General features: G+C 41.2%; 1 protein-coding gene across 1 annotated transcript; it reads right to left on the bottom strand.

The window, feature by feature from the left end:
* Positions 1-1,461: 1,461 nt before the first annotated feature.
* Positions 1,462-18,639, bottom strand: lin52 (lin-52 DREAM MuvB core complex component). Its single transcript, XM_049595892.1, has 6 exons — positions 18,612-18,639; positions 15,825-15,899; positions 15,690-15,727; positions 15,489-15,555; positions 15,237-15,320; positions 1,462-1,891 (listed from the first exon to the last, which is right to left on the bottom strand). Exons 1-6 carry the CDS (start codon positions 18,628-18,630, stop codon positions 1,836-1,838), a joined length of 339 nt encoding a protein of 112 aa, XP_049451849.1. The 5' UTR covers positions 18,631-18,639; the 3' UTR covers positions 1,462-1,835.
* Positions 18,640-18,912: the final 273 nt, after the last annotated feature.

Genomic DNA, 18,912 nt, shown 5'->3' with positions numbered 1-18,912 from the left:
ATTCGGCTGTTAAAGGTTTTTGATTCAGTTTGGGGTGTAGGTATTTGGATCACCTATGGTGCTTTTACATGACCTACATCAGGTGTGTCAAACTTAATTTTTCCCCTTTCTTTGTGTGTATAATGTACAAAAAGCAGATGTTAGCAGTTAGCAGCTAACTCAAAGAAGAAGAAAACTGGCTGAAAATGTTCATAAGTAGGGAAGACAATGAGGTCTGGGAGCTCCTTACCCTCTGAGCAGGGCACGAGATCGGCTGCCATATAACAGAGATGGGAAATAATTGTTATTGACATGGTTATTGTTTATAAAGTGCTGCTGATACATATGTTAAATGTCACACAAGAGGCTGACGCTGTTGTTACGTTGCACTTCTTGTGATTCTACAATGCCGGCATGCCATCTAAAATCACAAAATAGAGGGGCATGATGCTGCCATAATTTGGTCCGGTGTAAAAATGCAAAGGCGGCATGAAGAAGGGACTTTGTAGCGGCCCTACAGTGTGATCTCTGTGTAAAAAGGGCAACTGTTTAACTTGCTCCTGAAACCTTGCAATATTAGGTGTATGTGCAAAGTCATCCAGTAGGCTGGATAGGATCCTTTGGGGGGCTGGTGGTGGCTCACGAGCCATACGTTTGAAAACCCTGACTTTTATATATTTGGACACAGCTAAACAGCTACAGTAGCAGGCCATAGTGTGTTCAAAGCTCCACAAACTCCTCTCTCCCTGTCCCATGACACTCTAGCAGCCCACACTGAGGACGTCACTCTCCCTGAAACCCGCTGAACTGTTTAAATAATCCATATTTTTTAGAAGGGGTGAGCCAGGGTCCGCGTGAGAGGCAGGGGGTGAAGCCACTGAGGCAATGGCGGCCTCCGTCCGTGTGAATCGGAAAGACGATTAGGGGCTTATTAGCAGCCCGGGGAGAAGTGTAACTTGTTGGGAGTGAGCGGCCAGAGCCCCAGCGACATCTCCAGCCGAGAACAGTCCGAGGCATTGTCTTACCTAATTACGGCCGATGGACTTCTTTTTGTTTCCCATTCGGCATGCCTGTCTGATTCTCTTTTTGCCCGGCCGCTAGCTCCTACAACGCTGAAGTGTGCTAATTAGAAAAGAAATGGTCCTAGTAATTATGTCAGCTCTCATTAAAGGCGATGACAATGAGCAATATTATTTTTACGCAATGTTTTGTGTAGGGGACCCTGCTTCCAATGCTCATTAAATGGAAAACATGCCCTGGTAGCCGGGAAAGCACTCTCACGTCGGAGCTCCTGACATGTCCACAGTCGGAGAGGTGCTGCACTTTGTGGAGTGGCAGAGGCATGAAGTTAGTGCCCTAATTAAAAGTTAAGTCTCTCTAAAAAAAAAGAAAAAAGAAAAAAGAAAAAAGAAAAAGGAAAAGTTAGCTGCTCTGGCTGCAAACTTAATCATTCAAGGAGACTTTAAATAAAAGGCAATCATCTTTTCATTTTAAAACTTTATTATACAACTTCACAAATTGCAAAAAAATGTAAATCATGTTGAAAATAGAAATAAGAATAAATAGGGTACATTTAATCAGGGCAGCTCTACAAGCGACAGAGAAATTCAGTGAGAAGTAATAAATCATTTTAAAGTTTCTGTAAATGTGAAGGCATCTATTGACGATGACAGGTGCACACAAGACCTCACGTGAGAGCTTTCTGCTCCTATTTATGGTTTGAGTGCAAAGTCTTTGAATTTTGTTGTGAAGGTCTGAACATGTTCAGAGCACACTGGTAAACTCATAGATCTGATTCAGCTCGCAGTCCCACATTGCTTGTTGCTTGCAAAAAACAAACGAATAAAAAAATCACGTCACTTCTTGGGCCTCTCCAAGATGTTCAGAAACTTCCCCCTGGTCATTTCTCTGGCTGGAAAACAAGAAGACACATCACATTTTTAATTTACACCTCTTTACAGGTTAATTTTCTTCATTCTTATGCTTGTGAGAGACCGAGACTCCGGCTTGCTTCACACCCTTCCAACGATCCCTCATAAGTTGGTAAAATCAGTCTTCCACAACATTTGCCTGCAGCTCTAAGCGCCTCAGAACTGTTGTTTAGTAATGCAAAGCATGTATTTAATATCTGCAGTGTCACACAGGGAGGTAATTTATACAAACATCTGTTCATTCAGGACATGGAAAACACGTAAAATGGAAGCGGAGCTACCAAGCAGTCTTGTGATTTGCTTGATTGCTGTTTCAATGTAGTGAAGTTCAAGTGCTCAGGCCTATGCATGCATGAAAGTGTGTGTTCGTGCGGCTGCAAGATGAGTGAGAATAGAAGCAAAATGTCTCTATTAACCTCAACTTGTGATTATGGAGTATGGCCTTGTATAAGAAAAGGGGCAAATGGCAAGCAAAATAGGAATATGAGTTCCACTTTAAAGGTTGAAGAGCAACATTCATTTAAGCAGTAAATACTGTTATGACCCCTCCGGGCTGGTGATCTACAAGCCAAAGAGGTGGGAAGATAAATCTGAGGGGCTTTTAGATGTTTAATGGAACAACTGCAAAACATGTTTGGCTATACAAATTTATTTGTGTTATTTTTTTTAAACTCTTCTTAAGTTGAATTTTTTGTATGTTCTGGATAATTCTATTCATTCAAACTTGAAAAAAAAAAAAAACCCCACACCGAAAAAACTAGAGTAACTGCCTTGCGGTTGTATAACTCTGCAAACCAGTCAAGTAGCAGTTACTGTTTACATCCATGTCTGTCCAGACTCATATGTTGCTGTGAAGAAGCTACATATTCTAAAACATGGATGCTTCACACACATCTTTAACCAGGCAGCACAGAAGATCTAGACACTCAGCACAGTTTCAAGGTGGACACCGAAGACTAGTGTCACCAATTCAGTATTTGACCAAATGTCTCTCCTTGTGTTCTGAAGTTATGGCTTTGAGTAATGGCCAGGAAAGTGTTTTCAAAGAACTTTATGATGTCAAAGTAAAGTTGAACTTTGACCCTCTGGATAGAAAATGTCATCTTGTTATCATTTTATCCTATTAGACATTTATATGAAAATTTTGTCATAATTTGTGACATTTGACCATTAATATCTAATCAGTCCATTGCTGAGTTCAAGTGGATGTTTGTGCCAAATGTAAGGAAATTCCCTCAAGGTGTTCTTGAGATATCACGTTAACTAGAGCGGGATGGATGGATGGACGAACAACCCAAAAACAAAATGCCTCTGGCCATGGTTATCGCCAGCGCGGAGGTATTAAAAGTTCAAATAAAGTCTGAGAGGGGAAAACACTCATAGATACAGTACTCTGTAAGAGTTGTAAGCAGTAGATATTTTTGCTTTGTTTTAGGCCTTGTCCACACATTGATGGGTATATTTGAAAATGCAGCTTTTTCTATGCATTTGGCCTTTCATCCACACACAAACTGCGTTTTAGGCCACTTAAAATGGACCTTTACTAAAACTCCATTCAGGGTGAAGGTGTTCAGAAACTCGTTTTCAGCATTGACCTGTTGACAGGGAAAACTGAGTTTTTGGCTTGAGATGTCAGAGTGTGCTTTTATGAGGCATCACAAATGAGGCGACAATCCATGCAACGGCTGACATGACCAAAACTGTGCTGGCTGTTACCTTGCGAACAGGATGTTTTAAATAAACGTTCACTGACTCTTCCACTACATGGAGGAGCAGAGACATCAGAATGAGCTATAGAGGTCACTGCTCCAGGCAGCCTTCTGCTACAAACTTGTTTTCAGGCTCATGACTGGCCAACTTCTTTTTCTGTGCATTGCTTAAAGGTTATAGTTACATCAACTCCTGTTGATACCTGACAAATACCCATGTCAGTAGGGACTAGGGTCATGTGTCTTAAAAAAAAAAGGAGCTGAGGATGTAGTTGAGGATATAGCTGACACTGTACTTACATGGATGAATGAATGAATGAATGAATGAATACCTTTATTGTCATTGCATGTTTACATACAACTAAATTTGCTATCTCTCATAGAAGAAAAACTGATCTGTTGACTCAACACTCACATACCCACGCACTGAAATAGAATAAGGCTAAAATATGATAAATACGGTGCTATAAAGAGGACAAGATAAAGTGCATATGCAGTTATTGTACATCTGTCCATTGCAGTACAATTTAAAATTGTTGTGGTGGTGGGTAAGGGAGGGGGATTTGGGGGAGAGAGTTCAGATCCCCTAACCCCCCTCCCTTCCCTTCACTACATGAGCTGAGACTAGATATCATCTTGTATTTTGCATTACGATACAACTGAAAAAAAAAATTAATTAATTAAGAAAATAAAGATTTTTTTCCTCAGAGACCACATCACTATCCCCTGTAAATAAATGTACCAATAATTATACCAAAATTACAGTTACATTACGGTATGGAGTGCAAATATTTCCGAGCTCTACTCATTTTCCACACCCTGTAGAGCGACATCTGTGATGCATTGTTTAAATTGTTAAAGGTCCTACACAGCAGGATGTCTGGGCGGGAGCCAGTGAGCTAGGCTTCACACTATGCGCCATTGACAGGCCTACAACAGAATTGTCCCTGCTGAAGGCCCTTTGTAAAACTGGTCTTCACAGGGAGAGCAATCATTGCTGAGGCTTTTCTGTCACAGACAAACCTTCGTGTCACTATGGAGACTGCGGGGACTTTGCTGCAGCATCATTATAAACCCTGGAGATGCATCATCCAGGTACAGTAATTACTCTGTAAAAGATAAGAAGAGGATCAGGCTCCTGGCTGCACTACAGTTTTTATGAGCTGCAAAGATCACATCAGCGACTCTATTCAGTTTCTAACTAACCTTGTACATCACACAAATATAAGAGTACAGAGCAGCAGAGAGAGGACTGATTCCAAATGGGCATTTAGCAGAAAGTCATCCACCTTCATGACGTCTGCAAGAAGAATATGATCAGGATCTCAGCTGGCTGCTCTCTGCCTGCGTGCTGGTGTGAAGGGCCCCCGCCTCCCCCGTCCACAGCGGCTAATGAAAAAGCTGGGCCAGTTAGTAATTTAGATGAGTTGCCCAGTGCGGAATGATAATGGTGCATCTGGGCGTGGGGGCCACGTCACCTTGAGGTGTCCCTCATTAGGTTAAGGATGATGCTAATTGGAATGGGATGGATTCATTTTGCACTTTGCTGTCTCTTCAAATCACCCTAAACAAAGTCATCGGGGACCCCTGGACATGCATAGGGTGCTTTAGATTGAAATGAAGCCATCAAAATTAGGCGAGGGAAAGCAATTATATTGGGATGACCCGTAAGCCGCCAAGTGCGCTGATGTCACTTTCTTATTAGGAGCAGTTACACCAGGAACGGTAAAGGGTATTTTTTGATTTTTAAGGTGTCATGCTTCTCTCTCTCTCTTGTTATCACTTTCTCCCTCTCTTGATGAGCCTCAACTGTAAAACAGATCAAGGATGGCTGTGCCACTCCTCCTGAGACCCCTCGCCCCACTGAGCGTCTTATTAATTATGGTTCAGTTAAGCCTCCCCCTACTCAAGATAGAAATATCATTGATATAATCACATTAAAGACCCCATTAAACATAAATCAGTGCTGACTTTATGATGTGCAGCTCTCTTTTTTATAAAAAGGAAATATGTGGAAGTGTTCAGCAAGTTATTACAGAGTATGTAAGGTGGGGAAGAATGCAACATAAGATGAACTCTAAGTAAAAGCAAATATAGCAGAACCGCTGAAAGAGCTATGATAGGATCATAGTATATGACAGCACAGGCGTTACTACGACAACTGACGATGGCTTCGATATATTCAAGTGTTTCATCCACCTGTTTACATGTGCATTTTCAATTTGCATCATAAAATACCTGGGTGGAAATGATGAAAAATCATAATCAAAATATCACAAAAAACTTTCTACATTGGGCTGATGTGAAAAGTTTTTGTATAAACAGGGTTGGAAATTATCAGCCACCAGCCACCCTGTGTAAAAATAAAAGCCAAATCCAACCAATTCAGTGGACACAGATTTAGTGAATTTATCATAACATGCACGAAGCATGTGACTTAAAACTCCGTTGTAACTTCCCAAACCACTGACGAGATGAAAAATTGTGGCAGACAAAAAACATCAGATCTGTGTGGAGCGATGAGGAGACTGCAACCTTTCTTAAATTAATATATGAAACAAACATAAATGTCATATTTTCATCATGTGTTCTACATTGATTTCTTTGTTTGAGGTTTGACTGAAATTCTTCACCTGCAATGGTTGGATGGCACCCGATTTGAAAATTATTGTCACCAGCTGTCTCAATACATAGTACTGTAGTAGTAGTAGTAGTAACTTTCACATTGAAGCACTCGCATTAAATCATTATAGTGTACTCGAGTACTCGCAAAAAAAATCTAACATAAGAACAGGAATGTAAATTAGCTGTGCAGACGTGCAATGTGAAATTCATTTATTGAACAATCAGGCTTCAAATAGCCTACTTAACCACAAATTAAAAGTTAACATGAGAAAAATCAGCTAACTTCCTGTCACTGGCGTTACATAGGATAAATGCAGCACTGAAGAACGTCTCTGGACTCCAGGGCTGCCTTCTTTGCGGTCATTTCAACTTCTACCTAGTTAGCACGAGCTAACACAGCAGCAGCTGCTAACATCCAACACTTGAACTGACACCAACACAGCTTGACTCTGTCCTTTGACAACCTATAGGTAACATTAGCTGTGTGATGCTATGAGTTATTCCTGTCTATGTGTGTGTGTGTGTGTGCGAGTGGACTTCCACCAACTGTTCCCTGCTGTGGAGCTCACACTCCTGCAGCAGCAATCTCATGATAAACAGAGAGAGTAATAGTGGGTCAAGGTGGCGCTGAGCAGAGCAATACACTGCATTCAGCTCTACAATGGAATAAGATTTTATCTATTTTAAATAGAAAAAAAAAAAAAAAAAAAAATTAAAGTCCTGTTCACACCTGTGAGGTTGGGCAGTGATTACTCTATACGAAATACTCGAGTACCTCTGCCCAGTCCTAGATGGTAACATGCGTTCATCCACCTTCTTCTGCTGATCATCTGGATTATTGTAACTGGATTATTCATTCATAATTTGTGCTACATTTGGATGGAAACTTGTGTGTGACAGTCAGTCCGCATTTGATAGCAGGAATTTTAAACTGAAGCAGCTAAATGGAATTCAGCCATCTTTAATTTTATCATTTACACATGTCAAAGTGTCTTTTGTGATTAAAAGCATAAGCTAACTGATAGTAAAAATGTTTAAATGGAATTCCCTGGAACATTTCTAGGTAAAAAAGTGACAATAAATGGTTGATGTTTTACTTAGCTGCAGTAGTTTGTTACAGAGCTCTATTTTATTTCTTTATTTCTTTCTTTCTGTCTTTTACTTCACAAATTATTTATGATAAACTTATTTTTTTACCACAAGTTACAGTCAATTTTTGATGAAGTTAGAGAGCCTCAAAAACATCCACTCACTTACTTGCTCAGTGACCTACACACACACACACACACACAAACACACCCACACACTGGCTTTGTCATACAACAGGGGAGATCAATACTGATTAGTGGGACTTAGAGATTTGTTTAGTTGATTAGAAAGGTCAATTACTAATTTTGCACTAAGTTAATCAGCATCTTGTTACCACTGCCATCCATACTAAATGACACCTTATGGATTCTGCGGGCCATCTCCTTGCCCCGTTGATTTGTTGCTATCTAATTATCATTCAGCCCTAACTGGTCTGAGATTCCAACACAGGCTGCCCATGGTAGTTGAATACACACAGCCACACCATACTGTATTCACGGTTCACACACCTTCTGAAAGATCATATTCAAGGACAATTCAAGGACTTCATACGGACTGTTCCCTAAAATTCAAGGAGCCAAAATGACAGTTAGAGACACTGATTAAGGTTTATCACTGTTACAGCACTGAGAATTATTTTAATGAGAACTAGCTCTATGGAAGCTCACCTAGGGCCATCGCATCAACTGCTGTCTTGCAATACTGTGCCATTGACAGGCGGACTGCGAGGGATGGCAGGCAACTGCCACATCTGCTTTTTCTTTTTTCCCCTCTTTCAAGGGAGTACCACGTATTTCTACTATGCAATAAATAAAAGCAACATGACAAGCAACTGAGTGTTGAATGTTTGCCATTTTTCTTCTGATCTTTGAGAGATGAAAAGTATTTATCTTTGGGTAAAACACTGCAGTCACTAGTCACTGGACACTTTTTACCCAGCCGTCCAATCACAGTGAAAGAGGGGTGGTACAAATACCACAAAGACCAACCATCACATTGCCTCATAAAAATAAAGGAAGAGAAATTGATACTGAACCCAAAGAGACTGACGAGTCTGTCCTCTTTCCCTTCGTGCTTCAGCCTTTCCTTCATCCAGAGCAAGTACTCTACCTTGTGCCGACATTTTTACTTTCGCAGGTACTCAGCCAGAACCACAACCAGAACCAAACCAAAGTGTCTCAGCTGAAAAAACGCAGCACCATTTAGTGCACCTCACTGCCCTTCTATGTCTCTTAATTAACAATGAAGAAGTATTTGTTTGTTTTAAATCTTTGTCAATTAAAACGCAATTATATAAGTAATAACAGCCTAACAATAAGTTACAAAGCACTACCTGACTCAGAATTATGCCAGTCAAATCAGCTTTGGCTGTTCAATATGAATATTTGACTATTCGTTCCTTTTTTTCCATAGAGTTTGAGAGTTTGAACAAGGTTAAGAAGGACGCTCAATGTGATAGTGACATTCACGTAATATAATAAACAAGCTAACTACGCTAATCTAGTGTTAGCATTTTTTTTTGCCAACACTAGATATCAGAAACCCTGAGACTGTTTCGTATTAAGTTGGTGTGAGCTGTAAATTCACCACTTTTAATCAGAAGGCAGAAAATTTTGGAGCATTACAGGTGTCTTCTTCTCTAGGTAGCTGCCTCCACATCCAATGAGTACACTGAACAACTTGATGCAATCTCAGTCAACTGGATGGTCTCGTTGTACTGATGATTTAAATCTCTGACTTTCAGAGGGCAGCCCTACAAGGCACCAAAATCATGATAAATTGAGAAGTTTGCAAAAACAATAAAACATGACAGTAATACTTCATATCCTGCTGTCAAGCCACCTTTTATTATTGCAGGAGAAATTCCGTCAGTACGTTGGCCCTACACACAAATATTTAAGGAAGCCATTTTACTTTTTAACATTAAGTTAAAAAACAAATCAAAATAATTTCAATTTCTGTTTTTGAACAAAATATATAAATTCAAGCACTTTCAATGAACCAGGTCTATTTCTGTCTATTTTACAAATCTTCCATAGTCCTGATTTTTCCCCCTCAAATGCACAAACTTTCAAGGATTGCAAGGAACAGTAGGAACTCTGTGTATATAATAATTTGACCCATATCAGATCTTTTATCCATAGACAGACACAATATGTAAAAAACAGATCTTCGCCAGGTTATCATCAGAATGAGGGCGGAGGCCATGATGGCACAGAGGCCAGTATGGAGGCTCCTGCGTCCCCCCAGCTCCTCCATCAGCCCAGTAATCCTCTGGCCTGCTTTGGGCCTGATTAATGCTTCCAAGGCACATTATAACAATAGAGATTAACCTATATTTGCAAACAGCTAAATATGCCCTGAGGCTATTTAAAATGTTGCCCTTTTCCCAAAATAAAACAGCGAGGACTTAAGCTACGCTGTAGGTTTGATGGCGCCCAAATGTTTCTGGAATTTTCTGTTCTGCACTGGCAAATCATTTTCAATGGCCGAATCCCAGGTGGCTCGAATGTAAATGCGAGAGGAAACGCTGTGGTGTAACATCTTACTTTCCCCTCGTTTGCGGTGAGTGATCTGGGTGTCATTGTCACAGCCCACTCCCAGCCCCCACCACGACTCCCCTGTGTATAAAATGAGAGTAATCATCGCTTTGCCCCCCGAGCAACCCCCACCCCTGGCTGCCTCTCTCGATGGCACGCTCCCGCTGAGCCGCTGGACCCCTGTTAGCTCCAAAGACAGATGACCACCTGGGTTAACTGGAGTCCTGGACCCCGGCCCCGACTGCCCCAATTCACTTTCATTAAGAGTTAAGAGGACTTATCTGACCCTCACTGCCCATCTCCGAGTGCTGCTCAGCTATTACGGGCTGTAAGCTTTATTTAATGGATTTAACATCCTCTTTCACCGCCCTCCTCCCCGGGGGACAAGGGAGACACAGAGGAGATGACACACACACAAACACACGAGCGAAGAAACACTTGGAGACACACACATTCTGCCTACGCCCCCACAGCACCCCCGTCTCGCAACACATACACCTGACGCTCATGTTTGTGTTCAAAATTCAATTACCCACTTATTGATACTTCACAGGGATATTTAAGATGCAGACACGAGCTGTGATTTCCCAGGGGAGCCACTGGTTCCTCTTTATGTCCCAACCGAGAGGGCCCACCCCTCCTCTCCTCCTCCTCCTTCTCCAATGCATTTTCGCCTGGCTGACACACACACACACACACACACACACACACACACACACACACACACACACACCAAAACAAACACATCTGCACCTCCCAACCCCTGCCCCAGCCTATGCCTGTTCAAGAGGTGTCCTTATTAATAGGCAATCAGTCAAAAATCATTCATTAAAAAGCCTAAAAGGTTTTACACCCGCACTATGATTAGCTGGGAAAGAAAATCCAATGAATTCCTAATGCCTTTATGGAAATGAGGTGTCATTTCCGATCTGCTCAGGGAGGCGGCAGGCAGGCAGAACTGAGGAGCGGTGTGTGAATGTGTGTGTGTGTGTGTGTGTGTGTGTGTGTGTGTGTGTGTATTAAGCTCTGCCTGCCTCTGCTTTTCACACAGCTCCGACACTGATCCTGCCTAAGATATGGACAGGCTCCATCAGATACAGCTGCAACCTGCTACACAGAGGAAGGAGATACTCGCGTCATCCTGTTGCAAAATGTGAGTGGAGCTGCTAAAGATTTTCCAACAATGGGCCACCACTATAGTGGCAGCGCTTTTATGAAACAGCACGCCCAATAATTAAAAAGATATTTCTATATGAGCCAATTTGAGAGAACTAACCACACAAGGATCAAGGTTACTGAATATACAGATGATAAAAACTGAACTATCTTTGATGCCTCTTCACTTTCCTTACAGCGAATGTGTCACCTTCAAAGATACGCACCACTATTCCGCCATTCATCGCAACTACGAGCCCACGATCACACAAGAGTGAGCTTTAAAGACAAGCCTAGTGGAGTAGTAGAGGTGAGGAGGAGGAAGAAGGGTAGTGGCGGCGGGGAGGCATCCCCTGTTCCTCATTCAACGGCTGTCAGCTCAGGCACTTCATAACCGCCCGCCCCGCGGTCAGCCCGCCTTGATGGATTGATGGAGGCACATTAGCACCAGTGGGGCCCAGTGAATGCAATCATATTCAGCAGCGGCATGCTTCTAATAGGCTGGAGATTGATCCTGAGGGTGAGGAGGAGGAGGCGGTGGTGAATGTGGGCCCATTAGGAGCTGTCAGGGCAGGGCGACCTTCAGCCTCACCTTCACACAGGCAGACGCAACAGGGGTCAGCCTGGGTCTACGCTGGGTGGTGTCACCGTGGAGGAGAGGTGCTGTGCCGTGCTACATGAGAGACAACAGGTGGTCCTACAGCCAGAATAAACCGAGTGGTGTTGTTTTTGACTAGATATGAAAGTTTTTTTTTGATAACTTTTATATGGTGATGTAACCTGTGTCACGTCATGTCTCTCTGTGCAGATTACAACTAAAACGATGGGTACGCACAAAGGCAGAAATATGCATACACATTCTTCTCGTAAGATTTATAAAGCCGGATTCTGTCTTCTAAGTGTCAATCAGTGACACAGGGTGCCAGGGCATGAGCGTCATTTGCACAGACACAGTCTGCCACAAATGGATGTAGAAAAGCCCTCAAACTTGTGTTTGCATATTGACACTTGTGCCCTTCTACCATTCATTAGACCTGTCAATAAGAAATACGATGAAGAAAGTGCAATTTCACCTACTGTGTCCCATCAGCATGGTTCTACAAAGACCTGTTTCCACCAAACACTTTCGGTATGGTACCTCTAAAACCAAAAGTAACCCTTTAGACATGGTACCTAGACCCTAGGTATGTTTAGTGGTTCCACCGCAAACAGTACCCTCAAATGTGGGTGGGGCTGTTGTCGTCACTAACTGCTCGGTCTTGCACTCACTGTATTTTCACATCTCGGGAGACACAGATGGAAGTCTGTACCTCATTTATCGTCCACAGAACAGGGTTGCATGGCGACATTTTCAGAACAAAAGTCTGTCTCCATGGGATATTTAAAAACAGCACTGCATTGTGCATTTAGTCCTTCTCAGGCAAGCTCAGGGGTTTAGTGTTGCCGAGGCCCACAGGAATAATGCTCCACGACCCTTTTTTTTCTCAGACTGAGGATTAGAATATATTCTGTTCACATAATCCGGTTGAAACATTTTAACGTGTGAAGATTCACTCATTACTAAAAGTGTATGTCATATAAAACTAGAGCAATGGTCAAAGATGTTACAGTGAAATTTAAAGGTGTGCTGATGGATTCACGTCATCAACTCATGCACTGAGTAACATTTCAAGTAAATGTTCCACCTTAAATGTTGCTGGCAGTCGGCCCAGTGAATTGAGTTTTTTTCTCAGTCTACAGCAGCTGCAAGAGGCAGCAAAACATCCTTTCATTTTATAGTTTTAGTTTACTAATATATGTGAAACTTGCCACGATATGAACAGTGGTTACATGAGCTCCAAAACCAGCCACAACTCAGCCCTGAGCAGAGTGACCGTCCACTGTCGACCAATCAACAGACTGCAGTGTTCACAGCTCCACCTTTTAGTACCAGATCTGTGTGCTAGGTACCGCAACAGAGGGGTGACCAAAAATGGGGATGGTATGGAAAAGTTCCATTGGTACCATCCACAACTTTACACAGTTTTTAATCAGATTGAAAGCATTCACTCAAAAATGCTACTCAGCTCTTCAGGTACTGTAGTTAGCCTGTTGCTTGTCGGTCTTTTTTTTTTTAACATTTCCTGTGATTGGTTTTAATTTGGTTTTGAAAAGAGAAAAATCTAAATGAACAAGCACAGTGTACAGTAGAGACCTGTTCAAATTAACAGCATGTTCTAGACAGATAAGTGTCAAGTGGCGTTCAGTAGCCTTGAGCCCACAAGTGTGATAGAGCACCATCACCAACTCCAGCAGTTTGGTGCGCAGCAGCACAGGCCCTCCAGTGCATCCCAGAGGAACACTCAGCTTTCAATTACCTCCAATAACAGCACTTATCAGAGTCCTCATCTTTCCCCAGAGACTCAGGGCTTGATGCCCGCTCAGCGGCCCACGACAGGGGCATTCATCATGGGGCGGAGAAACAGCTGTGGCCTGGGGAAGAGGCACGCGTCAAGCCCCTCTGGGACTAGACCGGGCCAGCGTCACACAGCAACTATTGGGGGTGCTGGGGGAGGATGGAAGGGGGGATTAAGGGTGTGTTACATCCCCCCTTCACATCCATGTTAACACATATGTACAAACATGAGTGTACAGCAGTATGTGCACAGTGCACGATTGCCAAGAAGAAGCAGTAACCCGTACTAGTGCTGCTTAGGTGTACTCTGGGCACAGGGGAGTGATGCTCTTGTAATAATGTTTGGTCCAGGTCCCATCTCTCGCTGCAGTAGGGGAGTTTTCACTGCTTGATTGTGCTCTGCCCATTAACCAGCTTCCTCTTTAATGGTCCACATGTTGAAGGGGGAGGGGCAGTAAATCCTGTCCCCCCTGCCCTCGCTCCGCCGCGCCTCTGCGGAGTCTCGTTTACGGGTACTGAAGAGTGCACAAACATGATGAAAAAGTAGCTGAGATTTACAAGGCCTCCCCTGACAGCCGGGAAAAGGAGAAAATTAAACCAGAGAGCATTAAACAGGCACCCATTACAGGGCTGCTCCGACACCAATAATAACCATCATTGTGTCCCGTCATCCCGAGGTACATGACATGATTGCAAAGTCTGCAGGCCTGCACCTGTGACAGCTAACATCTTTATACCAGCCAGATTACATGCTGCTGTGAGTTTGCGGAAGTCGGGGAGATTAGACACTTTTACAACTAAATGACGACTTGAAGTCTATGCAGATACGACACACGCTACACAATCTATAGCCTGTTCATACGTAGCTACTCTTATCTAGGCTCTCTTGGGTGAATCCTGTGGTATGTCCATTTGGATATGTGTGCTTTATACAATAGCAGAAGGCATTTCAATCACTCTGGAGTCAACTCCCTTGCTTACAATTTGATGATCTCTTAAGATAATTAAAGACTTTCACCTTATGTATCTTTGAAATTTCATCAAACACATTTCAAATTATTCCTGGCATAATTGGATTCATACATACTGCCTGTCTTAATGGACTTTTACAAAGCAGTACAGTCAGGCACCAGTGCAACATTTCAACTGTCTGCATCACATCTTTTTGCCCCTATGTACAGGCATGTCGGCTGAATGTAAATGACTTGGGAAAAAAAAAAAATCAATGTACATTTATTTATATCTTCCATCCCATTAAGGGAGGAGGGGCAAAAACACAATTCTTCACTGCTTGTGTGCTTTTTCACTGGAGGAATAAAATACCCATTTTTCTCCAAGAGCATTTAGCAGCATCTCTCTAATCCACACGGATTATGACAATGGAGGCAGCGGTGAATGGATTAAAACTAGATTTTGCGTCAATCAAATGCTTGAGCACTTGTTGTGTGGGCTCTTGTGGGCATGCCATTGTTTCTTACCTTTTCCAATTTTACAATCTGACCTGAATATGCAATATTTTAGGCCTCAAGGTCAATTTATTTCTGCTGTCTGAGAGTAAACTCTAAATGGCGAAGTTTTAATTTCAGAATTATCCATTCTGTCTTTGGATAAAAAACATATAAGCCTATGTGCAGTGGGTGTTGAAAGTGCAAGTACAGACGAATGCTTAGCACTGGCTAAATAGAAAAAGGCTATGAGCACCATCTAGTGGTAGCATGTGACTAACCTGCAGCTGTTAATCTGTGTATTTGAATAGGTGTAACAGGTGAATATAAAGGCACTTTTTAATGTTTTGTGTTGTTCATGTACTCACACTCCTCTAAGCCGAGCTGGTAAGCGAGGTTCTGAAGTCCTTTGACCTTCTCCATCAGGTTAGCTGTGGTCAGACTTCCCAGCTCTACAGAAAGACCCATAACAAAAGCTCTCAGGTATGAGTAACTAGTTTCAGCAAAATCTTATCCCATTTGACAGGATTATATGTCAAAACTATTTACGTCCACAATGTTCCTGTTTAACACCAACTGAAAATGTAACAAAATAACATTCCTGCCGTTTTGTACATTACCTTTCAACATCTCAATGTCCTCGCTCTCTAGCTCAGCCATCCATTTGGGGGGAGAATTAGTGATGGGCTGTGATGTAAGACACAACAAAGGTCTCAGCACACAACAAGATTTATAGATCAGGCCGATGTATCACACTATGTCAAGCCTATTTAATTATCTAGTCTGTAAATCAAAGCCTAGCAACGGTGAATGTAACTCACATTTTTACAAGATGCAGCAAATTCTGCAACTCCGGGCACTGTAAAAACAGATTACAAGGTAATCAAGATTATAGCGACATAAAACATAATTCCATAGTGACTAATTACACAAGAGCAGGGAGAGTGTGAACTTACACTGCTCGGGCCACAGGTCTGGTGACGCTCTGTCCAACTTCTCCAAACTCAGCAAAGAGCTCTCAAAATCGTCACCTAGCAAGACACAACATTTTTTTTTTTAAATTTCTATGGAAAATATATACATTGCATTTGTGTAATAATGTAGTGGCAGGGTTTCATTAAGTTCCCAAAGTTATTATTAGTTGTATGGCATTATGTACATTTTTGTTGTATGTATGCCTCTAAGCAAAAGTGGAAGAGTCAAGATAGAAACATACAACAAATGTAACTACTGGGGTTAAGCAAATATAGCTGGCATTATTCTAAATATTATAAATAGGCCTATCCCTGTCTTTGACCTCTGACCCAAACTGCTTTTTAAAACAAAAAACCCGGAGTGACTTTTATGATAAAAACATTCAGGGGTTGTCGCAAAAAGTACACATTATACAATATATCAACATAACACACACTGTATGTGTGTTTGATCTGACATTAAAATAAATTTCATGCAAATTTTATACAAAATTACATTACATTTTGAACATGTTTCACTTTTGTTTCTGAATTATTGTACGCTTAAATGTTTTTTAATGTGGACCCTAGGAAGATAGTCAGTGAGCTAAAAGCGATCCAAATAAATCAAATCAATTCAGTACTCAATATGTTTTGTATTACTGTAAGTTAAGTCATGTTTACAGTGTTACAAAACGTAGCCAGACTATATAGTCGCACACAAACTTGCATGAATACATAAAATTTGATATACATGATACAAAATATGTAGAAGAGTGACCATCACAAAATAAATAAATACATAGAATTATATGATAACATACATATTCTATAAACTGTTAAGTCGACAATATGTCTTCATATACTTCACATATAGGCTATATATTATATAATTTGGTCAGTCACCATGGTTAGACAACTGCAGTTTAATAAGGACATGAGGGCATACAGTGGTGGAAAAAGTGTTAAGTTCTTTTAATTAAGTAAAATAGCAATATTGCATTGTAAAAATATACTGTTACAAGTAAAAGTCTTACATTCAAAATCATACTTAAGTAAAAGCACAAGCGCATTAGAATCAAAATACACTTATAGTACCAACATTAAAATATCATTATGCAGACTGGATCATTTCAGAATCATATATAACTAAATTATAACTAACAATGCATCAGTGAGTCCATCACTTTTAAGGTTGCAACTGGTAAAGGTGGGGATGATTTTAATTTATATGTACTGCTAGGTATCTTAATCTATAATAATGAATCACAGTTTATTAATAAATGTATATTGTGTAATCAAAATCAAAAGTCAAAGTCAAAGTCATCAAATAAACGCAGTGGAGTAAAACATAGAATATTTGCCTCCAAAACATGGAGTTTAGACTGCTTATAGAAATGGAGGGACTGTTCTTTACTTATCGTAGGGGGGGACTACAAGTATTTTACCTCAAGACTCCCTGAGTGACTAGCAGAATGTGTGTGACTCTCCCTCCAGCATGAATTAGTTATTCAATTCTTAAAATGTACCCTTTGATGAGAAATGACACGTAGAGTTAAGTGATTCTGATGAAATATCACTATTTTAAGCTCAGATTTGTTATGTGTTTTTCTGACGTAAGTGTTCGTCACACATATTGTGTCCAATGACTATTGAAAATTTAAAAGGTCCAACAATAATTTCTGTTTTTTGAGTTTTTGGCTATGATAAATGGTTTAATTTTGGGGATTTTTAAAGAAAACATGCCTGTGGTTTTGGAAGGCATGTTTCCTTTAAGAATCTGTGGTAAAATCATGGATATATTAAGAGACTTGGATACAGCATTGGCGACAGGCTCCCGTTCATTCCTATGAAAGTTGCTCAGTGACACATTAAGTGAAAAAAGCTCTATGTCTGAGGTATGAAATTAACTGCATCTTCCACATCATAGGGCCCATAGAGCAGACGCATTACAGACTTACAGGACAAACTTCGGATATTGCAGTACCACTGTTTATGGTACTGCAACAACCTGCTTCAAAGCCTGGCACACTTCCCAGAGGCCTAGGTAAAGTAAATATGAAATACAACCCATTAAATTTCTATTCTCCTCTCCTAAGAAAAAATAAATTAGCATAGCTCCCTCCCCTGTGCTTAAAAAATTTATTTGACATGCCTCCCCCTTATAAATAACGAACAGTCCCTAAGTAAAGTAGTGCCTCGAAACTGTATTGAAGTATAGTACTTTAGTAAATGTACTTCGTTACTTTCCATCACTAATGACACATTTTCAGTGCACTTTTCTGTAGAAACATACAAAAACGTAGCACGAGTGTAACGTACAGTCTGTAATAATAACAATAACGTTATGTGCGAGACAAACCGTGAAACACCGACACACTTCAGTGATTAAAAGCCACTAATAACGGTGTTAGGAAACAAAACACTGTGTTGCCCATACAGGTGATTTAGCCTGTAACTCGTACAGCAGTAAGCCTCTGAGGCTAGCCGTGTTCACAGCTAGCAGCACCCACAGTTTAAGCTCTGTGGGTCAAACTGACCGTTGGGTTCAAGCTCACAGTCTACAGTGCTCCTCTCTACACTGATCTGACACAACACTGGGGCTAGTGAAGGCTTTAGCCAACCGAAAAAACATCTCCAAACACCACAAATACAGCGCTAACATGTGTGTGCTGTCGTCTCGAGGTGTTCGTGTAAGACGGCGTAGGCGTCGCTAACGATTTAATGTCCTTAAACACGTCAAATTTACAATTTATACACAGCATAGCAGGGTAAGGAATTAGAATTTACCTCCATTTGGAGACGCCATCTTCAGAATAAACACGTGATCGACGACAGCCAATCACAGCAGCCGTTCTCGGGGTTGACGTGTACTGGTGTATTTCACATACACGCCACCTGGGGTCGCACTGCTGTATCATCAGTGATAAAGCCCAGCATCAAGGTGAAGACAAAGGTAGAAAAATATGTTATGTAGTGTTTTTTAAATTTATTTTAATTTTAATTCACAGCATAACCGCCTCCTTTGACTACATGAATAAGTTAATACGGCTGCATGTCAAGTAATATATTATAATGTATTAAATTATAC

The sequence above is a fragment of the Epinephelus fuscoguttatus genome, linkage group LG14 (assembly GCF_011397635.1).
Source record: "Epinephelus fuscoguttatus linkage group LG14, E.fuscoguttatus.final_Chr_v1".
NCBI lineage: Eukaryota > Metazoa > Chordata > Actinopteri > Perciformes > Serranidae > Epinephelus > Epinephelus fuscoguttatus.
Note: the sequence above shows the minus strand (reverse complement) of the source record. Positions and strands in the feature narration are given on the sequence as shown.

Bases quoted from the DNA above. Each gene is read 5' to 3' on its own strand.
- lin52 (XM_049595892.1), bottom strand. The intron at 15,728-15,824 runs GTAAGTTCACAC...CTGTTTTTACAG, and splicing joins AGACCTGTGGCCCGAGCAGT to TGCCCGGAGTTGCAGAATTT. The intron at 15,321-15,488 runs GTAATGTACAAA...GTCTTTCTGTAG, and splicing joins GGACATTGAGATGTTGAAAG to AGCTGGGAAGTCTGACCACA.